At 31.4% G+C, this 16,829-nt stretch overlaps 1 protein-coding gene across 1 annotated transcript; it reads right to left on the minus strand.

Annotated features, from left to right (window-relative positions):
* Positions 1–266: 266 nt before the first annotated feature.
* On the minus strand, positions 267–14,162 carry LOC127709046 (COP9 signalosome complex subunit 4-like). The gene is made up of 11 exons (XM_052214372.1): positions 14,041–14,162; positions 11,982–12,061; positions 11,145–11,296; positions 8,640–8,743; positions 6,968–7,121; positions 5,646–5,796; positions 5,208–5,292; positions 4,155–4,240; positions 2,461–2,576; positions 1,275–1,359; positions 267–542 (listed from the first exon to the last, which is right to left on the minus strand). The coding sequence occupies exons 1-11, from the start codon at positions 14,121–14,123 to the stop codon at positions 406–408; spliced, it is 1,233 nt and encodes a 410-aa protein (XP_052070332.1). The 5' UTR covers positions 14,124–14,162; the 3' UTR covers positions 267–405.
* Positions 14,163–16,829: the final 2,667 nt, after the last annotated feature.

A 16,829-nucleotide genomic window follows, 5' to 3' on the forward strand; every position in this document is an offset into this window, starting at 1 on the left:
ATAGAACCATTTTAGACAAACATTGTGTGATAGTTTTCAATGCAGTTCCTTTATCTTGTCCTGAACATATTTTGGCTACTTTTCAGTAGATATATTATTTTCCCTCTTTTGGCCACATAATTAGTTTTCAACTTTCACATTTTACATTCTGTAGGTAGCTAGCTTACTGATGTAGTAATTATCATTGGGATTTGTTATAGACAGAAGTATCTTAGCTCATGTGTGAGTAGAAAATGGCCACAAATTCAAGAAAAATGAACTCTAAGGAAAATTCAATATTTTATTAGCACTTGTCCACATTCTTCAACAGCATTTTAACAATCTTCTCATGATTTCATTGTTTTACAGAGTATTTGCCCATTATGAACAACACAAACTTTACCATAGATATCACTTATTTATTCCTCATCCTTGAGCCATTTCTGAATCTACCATTTTTATCATCCATTCAGGATTAGTTTGGTCTATTTTTTCTATGATTTGATTTACTTGAAAACACAGACTTTGTATTTGTTTATCCCAAAATGGCAATGGATCCCGTTCTGAAAAATATAAACCAAATCATATCAATCTAGATAAAAATGATGGCTGCGAATGGATATTTATCTTTAGGTGAAAGAAGAAGCAAGTTGTAAAGATCCATCAATGAGCTGATCGAGTTGTTATACACAAGAAAATTTTATTTAATTTCATAAACTGATAAGATCAATTTTGTATAGAATGCATTCCAAATTACAAATATAAAGTCAGGTTATTTGAACAAGGTGCTGTGTGTTGTTTGTCTTTGCTAGTGTGTTTATTTTCTTAGAGAAGTTAGTAGTGGGTGTGGTCTGTTGTCCAATGTTTTGGTAATTCCAGTTATACTTTTAATGTACTCTTAAATAAGGTAATATAACTCGAAAATCTAAAATTATCTAATAAATCATTAAGGGTGATACAACTCTAATTCAGAACATTGGAAAAATCCATTTAACATCCATACGTTTCTGACCAGTTAAGAGGCTGATTCTCCTATTAAAAATCTAGCATTTAGTTGGTGCTAGCAAAAGCAACAAAGACAAACTGTTTATATTGAAACTTGAAATGTTTGTGAGTATGACCAAGTTCTTGCACACCTCTGAAACCATAAAAATGCTTAAATGAGTTTTCCTTGTACATCAGTTGTTCTCATCTCCACAGTACATTGTTTTTGTGAAACTCACTATATTTATGACATTTTTTTTGTACTTGGTTCCCATCCTATAAGGTATAAAATGATAATACAGTAATTTTACCTTCAAAGTGTACAATGGAATCTATCTGATCTATACATCCATGCATTCTTTCCTCTGTTATCATCTGTGATGCTATTTTTTCAGCCTAAAATCATTTATTGGATCTATGAACAGTATAATCTATACAAACATGAAAGAAGAAAAATAAATTTTATTTCATAAGAAAACTTTTATCATTTTACATTTCTTTTTAACCTTTGATATTGAATGAAAATCAACGGCGTAATCATTATTCAAAATGTACACAGATTTATGGTCGGAAGTAATCTCTTCCATTTTTTCAAGTAATATAGGATTAAATAAAGATTTCATCCATTTGTTATACCCCTGCCTCAAAGAGGTTATGTCCCTTATCTACCTTAAAAATGTGATTATTTTTAATTTCCAGAGGTTAATTAAAGAATCACTCAACCAAATCTTTTGAGCTTTGAACACAAATTTCATGAATCATCAAATACAGGTCAAGTTTGATTTTTACAATTTTGACATTTTTATTAATCATAAGCTATTTCCCTTAGTTACCTTAATATTTGGATTTGTTTTTTGTCTCCAGGTGGTAATGAAAGTACCATTTGATGAAATCTTTTTAGATACATTGTTATGAAATATAACATACAGGTCACATTCAGTTTGAATTTTGGTTTTTGCATTTATGGTTAAAGAATTTTCTGCAACCAGGGGTATCTGTGTTCATTAGATCAACTTAACAATCCCCCTCTCCAATACATGGTCCTTCATTTCACATTTTTCTGATACAAATTTGAAGAGGATCTTATAAAAAAAATGTTGAATCAGAAAATAATATTGCATGCATGTAATTTTGATACATTGTAGTAAAATGCAAATGTTTGATATTAAATGGCTATATATTAACATGTAAACTTCGGGGAGTTAGACAAAAATGAAGGCACTATCTTGGCAACATGAATTATCATTGAGTTTTTTACAAGTTCCCTCTTTGAAAAATAGTTCCCTTTTTCAGATTTTTCTGTTTCATGAACTCATCCATGCATGATTTTGATAAGCACAAGCCTTCAGTGTTGACAGATGGACTAACTGATGGGACAAAAACATAATACCCTATATAACTTCTTCGTGTCAGATATAATAAAGGAAAATAATTTAGTCATTCATTGATATTTCATATAGTTTATTATCTGAATGAATACTGTGTCCTGTAACATACCTTGCTAGGTGGTATTTCAAGTAAAGAACCTAGTTCAGCAAATGAAATATTATTATATAATTTACTGGCAGACAGGAGATTGTGTTCTGTAACAGCTCTGTTTAATATTGTTGAACCTGGAAAAAAGAATGAGTACTGTCTTGACTAACCATATTGAATATCTAAAGAACCCCCCACCCCATTTTTTTAATGTATCCAAGTTATTTCCATATAAAAAGACTCATCAAGTCAGGCTGAAATTCTTTTGTTAATTACTTGATTGATTCTAAGTGATAAGTAGCTGTTTTAAAAACACAACCTCAACTGTGTTGAACAGTTATAAAAGAGGACATTAATGGTTTGAAATAAGCCTTGTTTTAATGGTATCAAATTACATCAATCAATATGATTTGACTATAACTGATGGAAAGAAATATACTTTTGGTAGCATGTTTCTAAAACCAAAATTTGTAAATAAAGATGGATTTTCAAAACATTTTAGAAGATATTAAATAATATGAATAAGAAGAGGAAGTATTGTGAACTATTAAAATGGCAAAAAAAAACCAATGTTACTGGGACCGATGATATGTGAACAAACCACAAAAAATGAAATTCACAGTTAAATTTTTTGGAATAAATGTGCTCTTGATTTTCCATTTCATTTTAAACTCTGGTGAGTACTACTGTGAAGTTTTTAATAAAAAGATTATCTATTATGGTCTCTCTGGTCTGTATCTATGAAAAATTTGTAAGGGTTCAGCGGAACCCAGTGTCTCGCCTACTTTTGCTGTTAGTCGCAGGCTCAACAAAAATGGGGAAAAAATTATTAAAAAATTTTCCTCTAGATACTATCTTTTGATTGTAAGAAGTTCTGTTCAAGTTTGTTTAAAATCCAAGAAGGTTTATGAATCTAATAAATGTTTTAAAAACTTTAACTGCAGACTGTACGTAATGTTAACTGGAATAAAACTAAGTCCATCTATAAGTAATATACGGAAAAACCGGAAATAAATTTTTACAAAATTTCCTTCTAGATACTAGTTTTTGATCATAAAGAAGCTTCTGTCCAAGTGTGGAACAAATCCAGGATAGTTTAAGAAAGTTATTAAAATTTTGAAAGCTTTAACCACAGAGTGAATAATGTTAACTGGCAGAAAAACTAAGTCCATTTATGAGTAAAATACGGAAAAACAGGATTTTTTTTTTACAAAATTTTCTTCTGGATACTATCTTATGATCATAAACAAGCTTCTGTCCAAGTTTGGTTGAAATGCAGGATAGTTTAAGAAAGTTATTAAAATTTCAAAAACTTTAACCACAGGGTGAATATTTGTGGATGACGCCGACGACAGAATGTAGGATCGCTATGTCTCGCTTTTGCGACAAAAGTCGCAGGCTCGACAAAAATGTTAATAAAACCATTTAACTATGAGGCCACTAAAATGGATCTTTTCTTCGTTTTTTCACATTAATAAAGTATAAAATAAGGTCAGGTTAGCCTACTTTCACTGATAATAAGTTCAAGCAGGAAATGTTACAACAATTTCAGATAAAAAATTTGACAATCCTTCATACTTGTGGGATAAGCTTGGATATTAGCTTTGACCCAAAATCATAGCAATTTATGCTGATTGTAACTTAGTGAAATTTGATCTCCAACATTTGTTCAGATAAAAAGGTACAACACAAACATGCAATATCTCAATACAAACCATCAGATGTGGAAGCTTTCTGATGAGGTTCTAGAAGAGCTGAAAATTCTTGTAAATCTGTCTGTCTAATTATTCTGTCTAAATACCTACAAAAGATTAAATTTGATTGCTGAATCTCAGTTGTATTAGTTACTATAAATATAAAAACAAGGAGATGTGGTATGATTGACTCTGTTAACTCTCCAATGTAGACCAAAAGACTCAAATGTGAACAACTACAGGTCATCATATGACCTTCAAAAATGTGCAAAAGCCATACCTTATAGTAAGTCATAAAAGGACCTACTGTAGAATGACAAAATGTGAAACAATTCAAGAGAGATGTCAATAGCCTGATTAATAATAAAACAAAAAACAATAACATATGTTTTGAGACAATAATTAAACATTGTAAACTAATTTTCACCATTTTTATAAATAATGAATTAGTATCTCACTCTCCAATTTCTATTTGCTAGTGTTAGCTCTTCTAGTGAGGTACAGAATATCTATTTGGGTGTGTGCAAATTCAAGAACATTGAATATGAAAATTCAGCTTGTTTCTAAATATTTTCAAAAAAAATCAAAATGACTTTTTACTTCCTGTCCAAAGTGTAACAATTGTTGTTATCTTCCAACCATATCATAGGATAGGCAACAAAAAATTACTATAAGACCAGTGTGTTTCTAAATATACAAAAGCCTATAAAGTATATAGTGTTCACTTAAAAGCAACAAACCTCATATAGTATGCACTATAGACTCTCAACAAGTTTAATGCCTGTCCCAAGTCAGGAGCAATAAATATGTATGGTGGCCTATAATTGCTGATTACCACTTCATTTGAATTCTGGTGGATAGTTGTCTCATTGGCAATCATACCACATCCTTTTAATTTTTAGATAAGTCGTAAATTTCAGCATATTTTTAGTACATTTCGGCTACCTAGCATATATATTGTACTGTATTGCTCATCTCTACATCAGTGTTTTTTTTTTAAGAATAATATGATATGTTAGTGTAGTTGTTGTGATTTCATTCAATATTTCTGGCATTTTTTAATTTAATACCTACATTTTTTCTAAAATATTATATGCTGGTAGCTGTTGGCATCTTTCATCTTTGAACAGTGTTGCTAACATTCTAGATCTCTGCTGTCCTGAAATTTGAAATAAACTTAACTGTAAACAAGACAATCCAAAATATTCTTGTCCTCTCTTTACAACTCTAAATATATTTTTTGTTTCATATAGATAGTATCTTATTTTTTTAAATCAACAAGGTATATCATATAATTGATATCCATATGGCAGAGGTATAAACACAAAGAAAATCCATTCAAAACAAGAGGTTCCAAAGAGCATGCAATGGCTAACTGACATAGTTTTTTTTTCAGATTTTGAAACAAGCATGGTGTTATGTGTAGTTGATTGTTGTTCTCCTTTTACATATCAAAGCTTTCATATTACATTCCACAAAATCTATTGACCCATTTGCAATATAATAACTAACCTGCAGATGCTAATATAGTACATATTAAAGCGTTTTTCAATGCTGTCATTCTCTCCTCTTCAGCTATCATTGTTTTATATGATAATTCATTATATCTTGCAGCTGCTTCTATGAACTTCCTCCTGTAGTCTAATACTCTAGCATAGCAAGCCTGTAAATAGATATATATAACATGATCAAACATGTCCATTACACCCAGATGTAGTCTAATACTCTAGCATAGCAAGCCTGTAAATAGATATATATAACATGATCAAACATGTCCATTACACCCAGATGTAGTCTAATACTCTAGCATAGCAAGCCGGTAAATAGATATATATAACATGATCAAACATGTCCATTACACCCAGATGTAGTCTAATACTCTAGCATAGCAAGCATGTAAATAGATATATATAACATGATCAAACAATACACCCAGACATGTCCAGTTATCCTAAAAAAGCCAGGAATGCATGTTCCTCAGCAATTTCAACTTTCTGTTTACTTCCCTAAATGCATCTGTATTTTTTCAGGATAGATTTATTTTCCTCATTAATAATTTATGTTGTGAAGGGGGAAAAAACTAGAGGGTCTAAAGAGCCTGTGTTGCTCACCTGCATCTTCAACAATGGCCACTTTTAAGTAAAAATCATCATTAAAGGTGAACAACTCTATTAAGAGTTAACTGACAATTTCATTCATGTGGACATTTGTAGATTTGTCCTTCTGATACTTTTTTTCTTTTTAAAGTTTCTATTTATCTATTATAGTTTTTAAGATAATAGGAAAAAAATGCAAAATACAATTTAAAAATTAACAATGACTCCAATAACGAGTTGACTAAGATTTTGGCCATTATGGCTTATTTGTAGATCTTGTCTTGCTGATCATTTGCGCTATTCAAAGTTTCCATTTATCTTTTTCATTTTTCAAGATAATAGGCAAAAATGGGAAAAAATAAGCAAAATTCGTTATTGAAGGGCAATAACTTCAATAAGGAGTTGAATAACGATTTTGGTCATGTTGAATAATTTTTATATCTTGTCTTGCTGATCATTTTTGCTTCTTAAAGTTTACATCTATCTATTATAGTTTTTAAGATTTAAGGCAATTTTTTGTAAAAGTTGACAGTCAAAGACCGACAACAACGACAGATGACAACAGATGATGACAGACATCGACGGAGGCCATGTGATGAGAACAGCTCACTTGGCCCTTTGAGCCAGGTGAGCTAAAAAGCAAAAATCAAAAGTATGTTATATAACCCACACTGTACAAGGTTCACGGAAATCATGTAATAATATTAGCACATAATAACTTATATTGACAATACTAACCTTATAACGTATCTGTAATTCTTCATTTTTGGAATCAGCTTGAAGAAGAGATGCCCTATTGATATAAGCTTCTGCTTGTACAGGATCTTCATCTTCCAGATATAACCTGGCAATCTTTAAGTATGTCTTCAGTTTGTAGTCAGCTGGATACTGTCTGCAATCAAATGAAAAAGGATGTAATTATAGAACATAAAATCCTCAAATTATACTATCCTTTGACATATTTGTTGCATGTAATTTTGCAACAAACAAATGATATTTTAAAAGTCTAATAATCAAACAACCTATTCACCTAAGAAAAACTTCCTAAATATCCTACAAAACATGTAGGCATGAGCAAGTTAACAATGTTTTTTTTTTTTAATTTCTATTTCCAAGGAGCAAAACTCCCGTAAAAATAGTTGATCAGCACTGGTTAACCAACTCTTCAAAGACCTTGCTGATATAAACCTTTGATTAATTTGATGAAAATCTGACAAGAAATGTAGGTGTGATAGTGCTTACACTGTAATGCTTAATATAAATGACATTTCAAAGGGACATTATTCCAGCAAAAATTGTTGTTTGGCACTGATTTTCTCACTCATCCAAGACATTACTGATATAAACCTTTGATTTTAATTTGATAAAAATCTGACAAGAAATTTGGGTTTGACAGCGCTTACAATGCAGTTTCCAAGACATAACTCCTGTAGAAATAATTGATCAGTGATGATTTTCCAGCTTGTCCCAGAAATTGCTGATATAAACTTCATAACAATCCTACAAGAAATGCAAATTTGAGCGCACTCACAATGCAATTTTCCATATAATTTATGTTACCAAGGGGTATAACTCCTCTTTAAATAATTGATCAGTAAAGATTTTAATGTAAGAGAAATTGCTGATAAAAAAATTTATTAATTTGATCAAAATCTGACAAGAAATGTAGGTTTGAGAGTGCTAACAATGCAATTTCCATATAATATATATTACCAACTCCTTTCAAAATGTTGATCAGCACTCATTTTATGCCTGTACCAAGTCAAGAATATGACAGTTGTTTTCCCTTCGTTTGACGTGTTTGAGCTTTCGATTTTGCCATGTTATAAAGGACTTTCCTTTTTGAATTTTCCTTGGAGTTCGTTATTTTTGTTATTTTACTTTTTCGATATTGTTCAAGACATGGTTGATAAAAGAATTTGAAATGAATTTCATAATAATCTGGCAAGAATTGTACATGTGAGTGCTTACAAGACCAGACAGACAGATGGTATTTCTATGTCCCCTGCAGAGTGTTGTGAGGGGACAAAAACTTAATATTGGCTAATGAATCAAGAAATCAAATCAAAAACTGAAAAAAAAAGCACCAAAATTTTACAGAGATTTAAATAAGTCATCAAAATATCAAAATGATGTTTGACTGTTGGTATATGTTAGACAAAACTCTACACCATAGGCTATTATCGAATCTTTTAAAATATGTGTTCTAGAATATTAATCTTAAACTTTTAGTTGACATTGGCACTGGATAAGCAAACATTTTTCTCACATTAATTACAGGAAGGACATTACAATGTTTGGTAAAACTATTTCATTATATAATTATCCCTTCATGTAACCATAACTGAAAAAGAAATTGATGAGTGATTGTCAATTATGGTAATTATCCATCTATTTATACTTTTCTAACCTTTGTCCTGTTTCAAGTGGTATCCCTACCAATACATTTGCAGCTTCTCTCCAAGACTGTTCTCTTTCATATATATTTGCTAAATGTTGTCTTATTGCACCAACCTAAAATATAAAAATACAGATTGGTGATGGTTTGGACTGAAGAAACTGTATTTTTCTTCTTTTTTCTAAAAAAAATATCAAAACATTCTTGGTTTCATATTGGGACTACATTGTGAGTTCCAAAGATATTTTCTCCATCTCTTTGATAATGTGAAAGTCAACCAAATATCAGTCCAAAATAACTAAATGACTCTGTAAAATGACATGCCAATTTGTGAAGTCCTAGATGTAGAGCCATGTTAATATAATTACTGTCTGTAAGTACACTCATATAATACATACAAACAATACTTTTTGTGTTGAAAAAAAGGTAACAATTAAAGTTGCGAGTCTACAATGTAAAATAAATTGCTTCGCCAAGCGCAGCTGGATACCACCGCAGAGGTCCAACCCTGAACAGTTGGGGCAAAAATGGACACAATATTCGCGCTTGATACAGGTCTGAATTTGGATTGTAATTAAATATTTGACACAGAATAACTGTAGTTAAAGAACTTCGAATTGGTTATATGAATTGAATTTATATTTAATTTTTGCTTTAGTGCAATACACTGTTGCGAATTGACCCCCCCCCCCCCCCCCTCCCCCCATTTTTTTTTGCAAAAAAAAAAATATTTGAAGAAATTTTCTTTTTAATTTCTGAAATCTGAAATGAGAAAAAATTGTCCCCCACCTCACAATTTCTTTATTACCCCCCACCACCAATTTTTTTTCACCTCCCCTCCCCCCCCCCCCCCCCCTTTCTTCCAAAAAAAAAAAATCTTTCCCTCAAGATATGGTCATCTCAATTCAAATTTCCAATGGAGTTTGCAACCATAATTACCCATTTAAATACATCATAAAAGTCTTAAAATAGAAAATGACATACATAATCATTGGTAAAATTAATATTCCTTAATCAGCATTTTTAAATAGTAACTTCTAAAATTAAATTGACAGGTAATCACCTCAAGACAATACAACATTTCTTTATACATAATTTAAAAGCAGTGTAAGGGAGGTAATCCAAACATAACATTGTACTTTTTTTTAATTGTCCATTAACCAGGACACCTTTGTTTTTTCTCACTTTTTTGCCTCTAATTGGGTCAATATCCCTAATGGACCTTGAGATGAGGAACTCAGATGACGTAATTAAAAAAAAATATTAGTCCGCCATACAATTGTGGATGCTGTGATTTAAAAAATGGACATAAATGAACAATAAGAACTGTTTTATAGAGCTGATGTGATGAGAAAAGAAATATGTAGATTTGACCTTTAATAAATTATCAGAAAGGACAAATTTTTTATTGAATTTTATGATCAGAATTTTGGGATTATTTCATGAGGAGAGTGACATTTTTCCCCATCTTCCGGGGTCTGGCAATTTTTGAAAAAAGTAATCTCACTTGCCACCCCGAAAATTTAACCAGACATGTATAAATGTATCAGCTTTGATATGAGCCACCATACATATTCAAGTAAACAATATGGACTGAGCAACGGAGGAAAATGTTACCATTACGGCCTATGGAGAATTAATTAAAGATCTTGACCCAAATTGGGTCAATATCCCTAATGGACCTTGAGATGAGGAACTCAGATGACGTAATTAAAAAAAAAATATTAGTCAGCCATACAATTGTGGATGCTGTGATTTTAAAAATGGACATAAATGAACAATAAGAACTGTTTTATAGAGCTGATGTGATGAGAAAAGAAATATGTAGATTTGACCTTTAATAAATTATCAGAAAGGACAAATTTTTTATTGAATTTTATGATCAGAATTTTGGGATTATTTCATGAGGAGAGTGACATTTTTCCCCATCTTCCGGGGTCTGGCAATTTGTGAAAAAAGTAATCTTACATGCCACCCCGAAAATTTTACCAGACATTTATAAATGTATCAGCTTCAATATGAGCCACCATACATATTCAAGTAAATGATATGGACTGAGCAACGGAGGAAAACGTTACCATTACCGCCTATGGAGAATTAATTAAAGATCTTGACCCATTTCCTAAACGGTTTGAGCCATAACACCCAAAGCCAATCTTAACCATCCCTTTGTGGTATGGAAACTTGTGGTATAATTTCAGAGAGATCCATACACCGTTCCACCAGTTATTGTCTGGAAACTAGAAAAATGCTTATTTGGGCCCCTTTTTGGCCCCTAATTCCTAAACTGTTAGGACTATAACCCCCAAAGTCAATCCCAACCTTCCTTTTGTGGTTATAAACCTTGTGTTCAAATTTCATAGATTTCTATTTACATTTACTAAAGTTATTGTCCGGAAACCAAATGTCTTCGGACGACGCTGATGACAAAGTAATACTAATATACGACTGAAAAATTTTTTTTGCGGTCGTATAAAAATCAGAACAACACATATTACAGTACTTATACAAACAAACCTGTTCTTCGAATGAGATCACACGAGTGTGAACTTTCTCCAGTGTGAAATGAGCCACTTCTTTTGCTAATGCATCTGGTAGCTTTGTAAGGTGGGAACAGAAATCTGACAATAACTGTCTTGAAATGACTAGACTAACATTTTCATTTACCACTGAAAAGGAAATTTATAAACTGTTCGAAAATAATATTTTGCCATCTTAATTTCAAATCATAAAGATTAATTTTTCATTAATTTTTATTTATATTGGAACTACAAAAAGAACAATGCAGATTTGAATTACATGTTAGTGTATTTTTTTTCTAATTTGGGCTGTTCAGCTTCATTATTTTTTCATTGGTAGGTAAATTACCTGTGAAAAGTTGATGGCAGATTATTCAAGTGATCTGTAAATCATTTACCTTGTGTTACACATCTATGGTTTTAGAATATATGATTGATTGATGGTTGCTTAACGTTCTTTAGAATATATATGCATTTAATTAAGAATCCTGTCCAATGTGTAGTAATCACATAAGACAACACTTGCTGCCTAAAAATCAATTCAAACATTTTACAAAAATGAAGTTCAGAATCAGCAGGAACATGTATTAATCTCTGATGTATGACACTTATATCAAATCACCAGTTTTCAGCTGTCATAATATATCTTTTGTGATTTTCGGTTGACTAAAACATTTTTAAGGTTTTCATATGCCTGTACTCATCTTAGAGTAAACACTTAATTGTTTTAATCCATATTATTTGGACTCTGTTGGATAGTTGCCTCATTGGCAATCATACCACATCTTCATATTTTATACTAAAAGAAAATTCAGGGAAAATTTACTTTACTTACATGCCTCTACAAATGCCTGCAAGCCCTGAACAAGATTACTGCCTTCAGACTTCAAAATTTCTTCCAAAAATCCTTTATACCTTGATTAATAAATTATTATTTTAAACATGATTATTAGCAAACTTAGAATATAAGGATGTTTAAATAACACTGAATAACAACAAGTGTACTTTTAAATCAATCTTACAACACAGAGATATATCTAACCTGCTTTGCAGCTAGATCAAAACCACTCTAATATTAGTACTTTACTGCATATGGACAGTATTATTCCACTTTAAGCCTTTTTATAGGGTGCAGAATCAAACCTTTTTATCCAACACCCTGTTGACATTTTCTTTTTATCTTGGCATCCTGCTCTTTTTGTTGAGCAGCTCTTTCCTTTTTACAACAACCAAATTTATATTTTTTATCACTGATATACTTCCAGTTTGTCACCACATTTAACTGAAACTAAAACACGTCCTGTCTGTGTTTTTGTTAGATTTTTTTTCTGCTTTGAATCGATCTGATGAGTTAATAGATATAAGAAGATGTGGTATGAGTGCCGATGAGACAACTCTCCATCCAAGTCAAAATTTATAAAAGTAAACCATTATAGGTCACAGTACGGTCTTCAACACGGAGCCTTGGCTCACACCGAACAGTAAGCTATAAAGGGCCCCAAAAAATTACTAGTTTAAAACCATTCAAACGGGAAAACCAACGGTCTAATCTATATAAAAAACGAGAAACGAGAAACACTTATGAACCACATCAACAAACGACAACTACTGAACATCAGATTCCTGACTTAGGACAGGTGCAAACAAATGCAGCGGGTTTAAACGTTTTAATGGTACCAAACCTTCACCCTTTTTCTGAAACAATAGTGTAACATCACAACATAGAAAGACACACTATAAAATATCAATTGAAATAGCTTAACTCAATCAAAGGACATATTAACACCATTGAACATACACTGAACAAATAAATTTGACCTATGACACAATGTAAATACAAAATAAATAAACTAAGGGAAGAATAATAAAAGTAACATGTTATATCGGTAAGAAATGTTAAACAATTAAAGAAAAAAAATATGTTCGAACAAAAATACCATCCATTTGCAATAACTTTAAACACAGGTAAATGAAAATAATTTTGTTGTTAGGTATACGTGTACAATACCAATAGAGAAAGGAAATATTTTTACAAAATAAATAATTTTGATATTCATAGTACGAAGTGAAAATTTATAGTTATACCAAACACTTATCAAAGCTGGTATATAGACTAGATATAACCCTGAATAACATTAAATAACAAAAAAGCAATACAATTAGTATCAACAGGTCAAATAAACAAGAAAGTACGATTTGAGAGTACTCGCAGTTACTGACAGCTAGTTAAAAGCCAAAACAATTAATAATAAAAAATCATGCATCAGAGACTAAAATCAACTAAAACACATCCCAGGGATTTAGTATTTTAACGTCATGGACAGTCAAAGAAGACATGACTAGTGCAATGCCAAAAATAAATGTATCGACAGACAGTAGGATAGTTAGTTTAACCTCTTTATAGATCTAAACGAACGTGGGTGTGTCTTTATACATCCCACTTAAGCATAAGCCTTTTTTAACTGATTTTTATAGTTTGTTCGTACTATATATGCTCTGTACAAAAAGTCTCTTATCTTATTCACAGAAAATGAAAACATGGAGCAGATTTTTTTAAGTAGGATTTGTATTTCAGATATATTAGTTGGAACCATATCAATCTGCTCTCATCTGTCTAGAGCTGATGCAAGCTCATGACAAAGCGTGCGAACATGTTTACATCAAGAGAAAACAAATACAACTGATAACATAATCATGAAAAAAAATCCAGCCATTTCTGCATCTTTTAACCCCTGATTTGTTTAAATCCAACCAGAAAATTATGCCTTAAAAATATTATTTTGAAAAAAAAATGTTTTTAAAGGAGCAATAAAATGTACGTTACGAATATAAGTGGACATGCACTGTACTTCAGTTTTTTAGTATATTTCTTTAACAAACGAATATATTTTTACTTTTCTGTGACATCTTTATGGGAACCTCCACCGTGCGATAATGTGGCTAACTGAGAAAGTTGTTGTCTAAAATTTGACGCCATTTTGACGCAAATATTATTCGAAACTAACGTCGTTGGCACAATTTGCTGTGTGCAAAATCAATAAAACTTTATCGGGAAAGACATGCTCTAAATGTCCGGAAAACAAAATTTTAACATGACGTTTTCCCCTATTTAACTTTGTTGGCATTTTCAGAAAAAAATTCTGGGCATAAATAAAGATTTATCCTGTCTAGTACTATAATAAAAAAATTCACACAACATTTCACCGGTAGTAAGCAAAGCAACTGTTTACCCCTTTTTTTTCTTCTGTTTACAAGCTTTATTATAAACAAGGAATTATACAAATCCTTGTTATAAATTAGGCCACCTCAAGTCACCTCAAGTTTCCTAAATATTCAACAGAAACACCAAATAAAAAAGAATGGTGATTTAAAACACACAATATATATTGGTTTATGACTAAAGCAAATTTTTCTGCATTTATTTTGAACGGTTAATTTCCCTGACAACTGTCGAATTCAACGGATTTTGTTCGTGCCCTTTTTACATGAAACCGGATATGTCGTACTATGGGACAACTATGTTTTGGTGGTATTAAACCCTTATGTCACAGGCGCTTGGGAAAAGGACTTTTCTATGTATTATTTTATTGTGTTGTATATTTTTTCATCAATATTCGTTAATATTTTAACTTCTTTAATGTGTTTTTCCCCTATTACAATTTTACAATACCAGCAGTTTTTATATGATACCCCTCTATTCTTATTTTCCACTAAGAATAGAGGGCATCATATAAAAACTCTCAATAAAAACTACTGGTATTGTAAAATAGAATGGATAAGAGCACTGAAGAACACATCAGTAAATAAGAGAAAATAAGTGAAAATATTACTGAATGGCCGTTTACTTAAAAAAATATAAAGAATACATGTAGAAAAGAGAGGGCATTCCCAATTAAGCACCCGTGGTTTATTTGTGCTTGAGCTAATACATGATATCTGTATGTCCCAGATTTGTCCACATTGTAAATGCGTACTTGTAAATTTAAAAAAGTTCTGTGATTATTTTATTCAAAATTTGCCTGTATAAATTTGCATCTTATTTATGCACCGAGTCTGTTCAAACATGAGCAACACAATCTAATTAAAATATGGCAGTGGCTATTTTGCCGGCGCCGGCAAAATAGAAAATATGCCATTTTGCCGGCTCTGATTAAAATATCTTAATGTTAGTCGGCAAAATATCATATTTCTACAGCAATGGCTATTTTGCCGGCGCCGGCCATATAGTGAATTTGTTATTTTGCCGGTTCTTTGTAAAGAGTGAATTTTAATATTTACTTTTGAAAAGTACTACGAAAATGAGCATTGTCAACTTCAAAGAATCAAATTATTACTCCATATACATGAAGTAAAGTAAGATAACACTAACAATATTTAAGTTACACATAATCGTTTATAATCATTTATGAGTCCAAGTGATAATAGGAATTTGTAAAGACATAAAAATAAAAATATTGAGCATCCCATTCGTAGCAATGAAATCATATCAAAACATGTAGTTGAAATTACTTCAAATTTAATCACACAGCCTAATACTGCATAAGAATAAAATCTCAGATTTTTAACTGTATGGTGTTAAAAAAAAAGTTAAAAATCTCATTGCATATAAATTTGATAAAACATTACACAATCTAACAAAACCTATCACATAGCTTCAAAACCAAAATTATTTAATAACATTTGCTTTTGAAATAATAGTCAGTTCTTTAAATTGCATATCTGTAAACACAATCTTTTTTACTAGCAAAATTGGCTTCCGCTTACCTAGAGCCGGCAAAATAGCCATTGCTATAGAAATATGCTATTTTGTCGGCTTAAACTGGGAACAGTATATCTAATATATATGTTCCTGGCTTAAATTAAGATATTTTAATCAGAGCCGGCAAAATAGCCACTGCCTTAAAATATCGATCCATCGTAACTCCGTCGAAGCTCATATGAGTATATAACGAAATCAGAGATATATATTTTAATTAGATTGTGAGCAACACGACTAGTGCCACATGTGGAGGAGGATCTGCTTACCCTTGCCGCGGAGCACTTGAGGTCACCCCGGTTTTTGTTGGGGTTCGTGTTGTTCAGTCTTGAGTTTTCTGTGATGTGTTGTGTTTTGTATACTGTTGTTTGTCTTTTAGCCATTTTTCTTTTATTTTTACATGGCTTTGTCAGTTTGTCATTGATTTATGAGTTTGAAAATACCTTTGGTATCTTACGACTCTCTTTTATCACAATGTCCATAAGGTGGCGAAACTTAATATAAAAGTGTTTTTTGTCTAATGATGAAATGAGACTGGTGCAACCTGATGATCTTCCAAAGGCTATAGTTTTGCTATGGATTTTGCTGGTTTATTTTACATGTCATAATACTTTTCAGAAAATGGGATTTACAATTTTTGCGGGAAATTGTTTGCTCCTTTTTGGTATAATCGGGTACAAATTGCGAAAATTTTGTTATGCTTATTTATGGGTCGATGTCACTGCTGACAGACATTTCGACTCCGAATGTATCACCAACCCAGTGGTCTGCACTTGTGTCTTGACATGGAATATCATTGATATGTTCATGTTAGTAAATGAATTGCTACAAAATGTTGAATTAATCGAAACACTAAAGTTGTTCTACCCCCATGCACATATTGCCTAAGCTGTATTTTACACAACTTATTCGGAAATTTTAGATTTG

Source organism: Mytilus californianus, unplaced genomic scaffold (genome assembly GCF_021869535.1).
Source record: "Mytilus californianus isolate M0D057914Y unplaced genomic scaffold, xbMytCali1.0.p SCAF_7, whole genome shotgun sequence".
NCBI classification, from domain to species: domain Eukaryota; kingdom Metazoa; phylum Mollusca; class Bivalvia; order Mytilida; family Mytilidae; genus Mytilus; species Mytilus californianus.

Excerpts from the sequence above, each read along its gene's own strand:
- LOC127709046 (XM_052214372.1), bottom strand. The coding sequence starts at position 14,123 with ATGGCGTCAAATTTTAGACAACAACTTTCTCAGTTAGCCACATTATCG. Across the intron at positions 8,744-11,144 it reads TGATCTCATTCGAAGAACAG|GTTGGTGCAATAAGACAACA; the intron begins GTTTGTTTGTAT and ends TTTATATTTTAG. Across the intron at positions 2,577-4,154 it reads GAAAGCTTCCACATCTGATG|GTTCAACAATATTAAACAGA; the intron begins GTTTGTATTGAG and ends TCTTTTTTCCAG.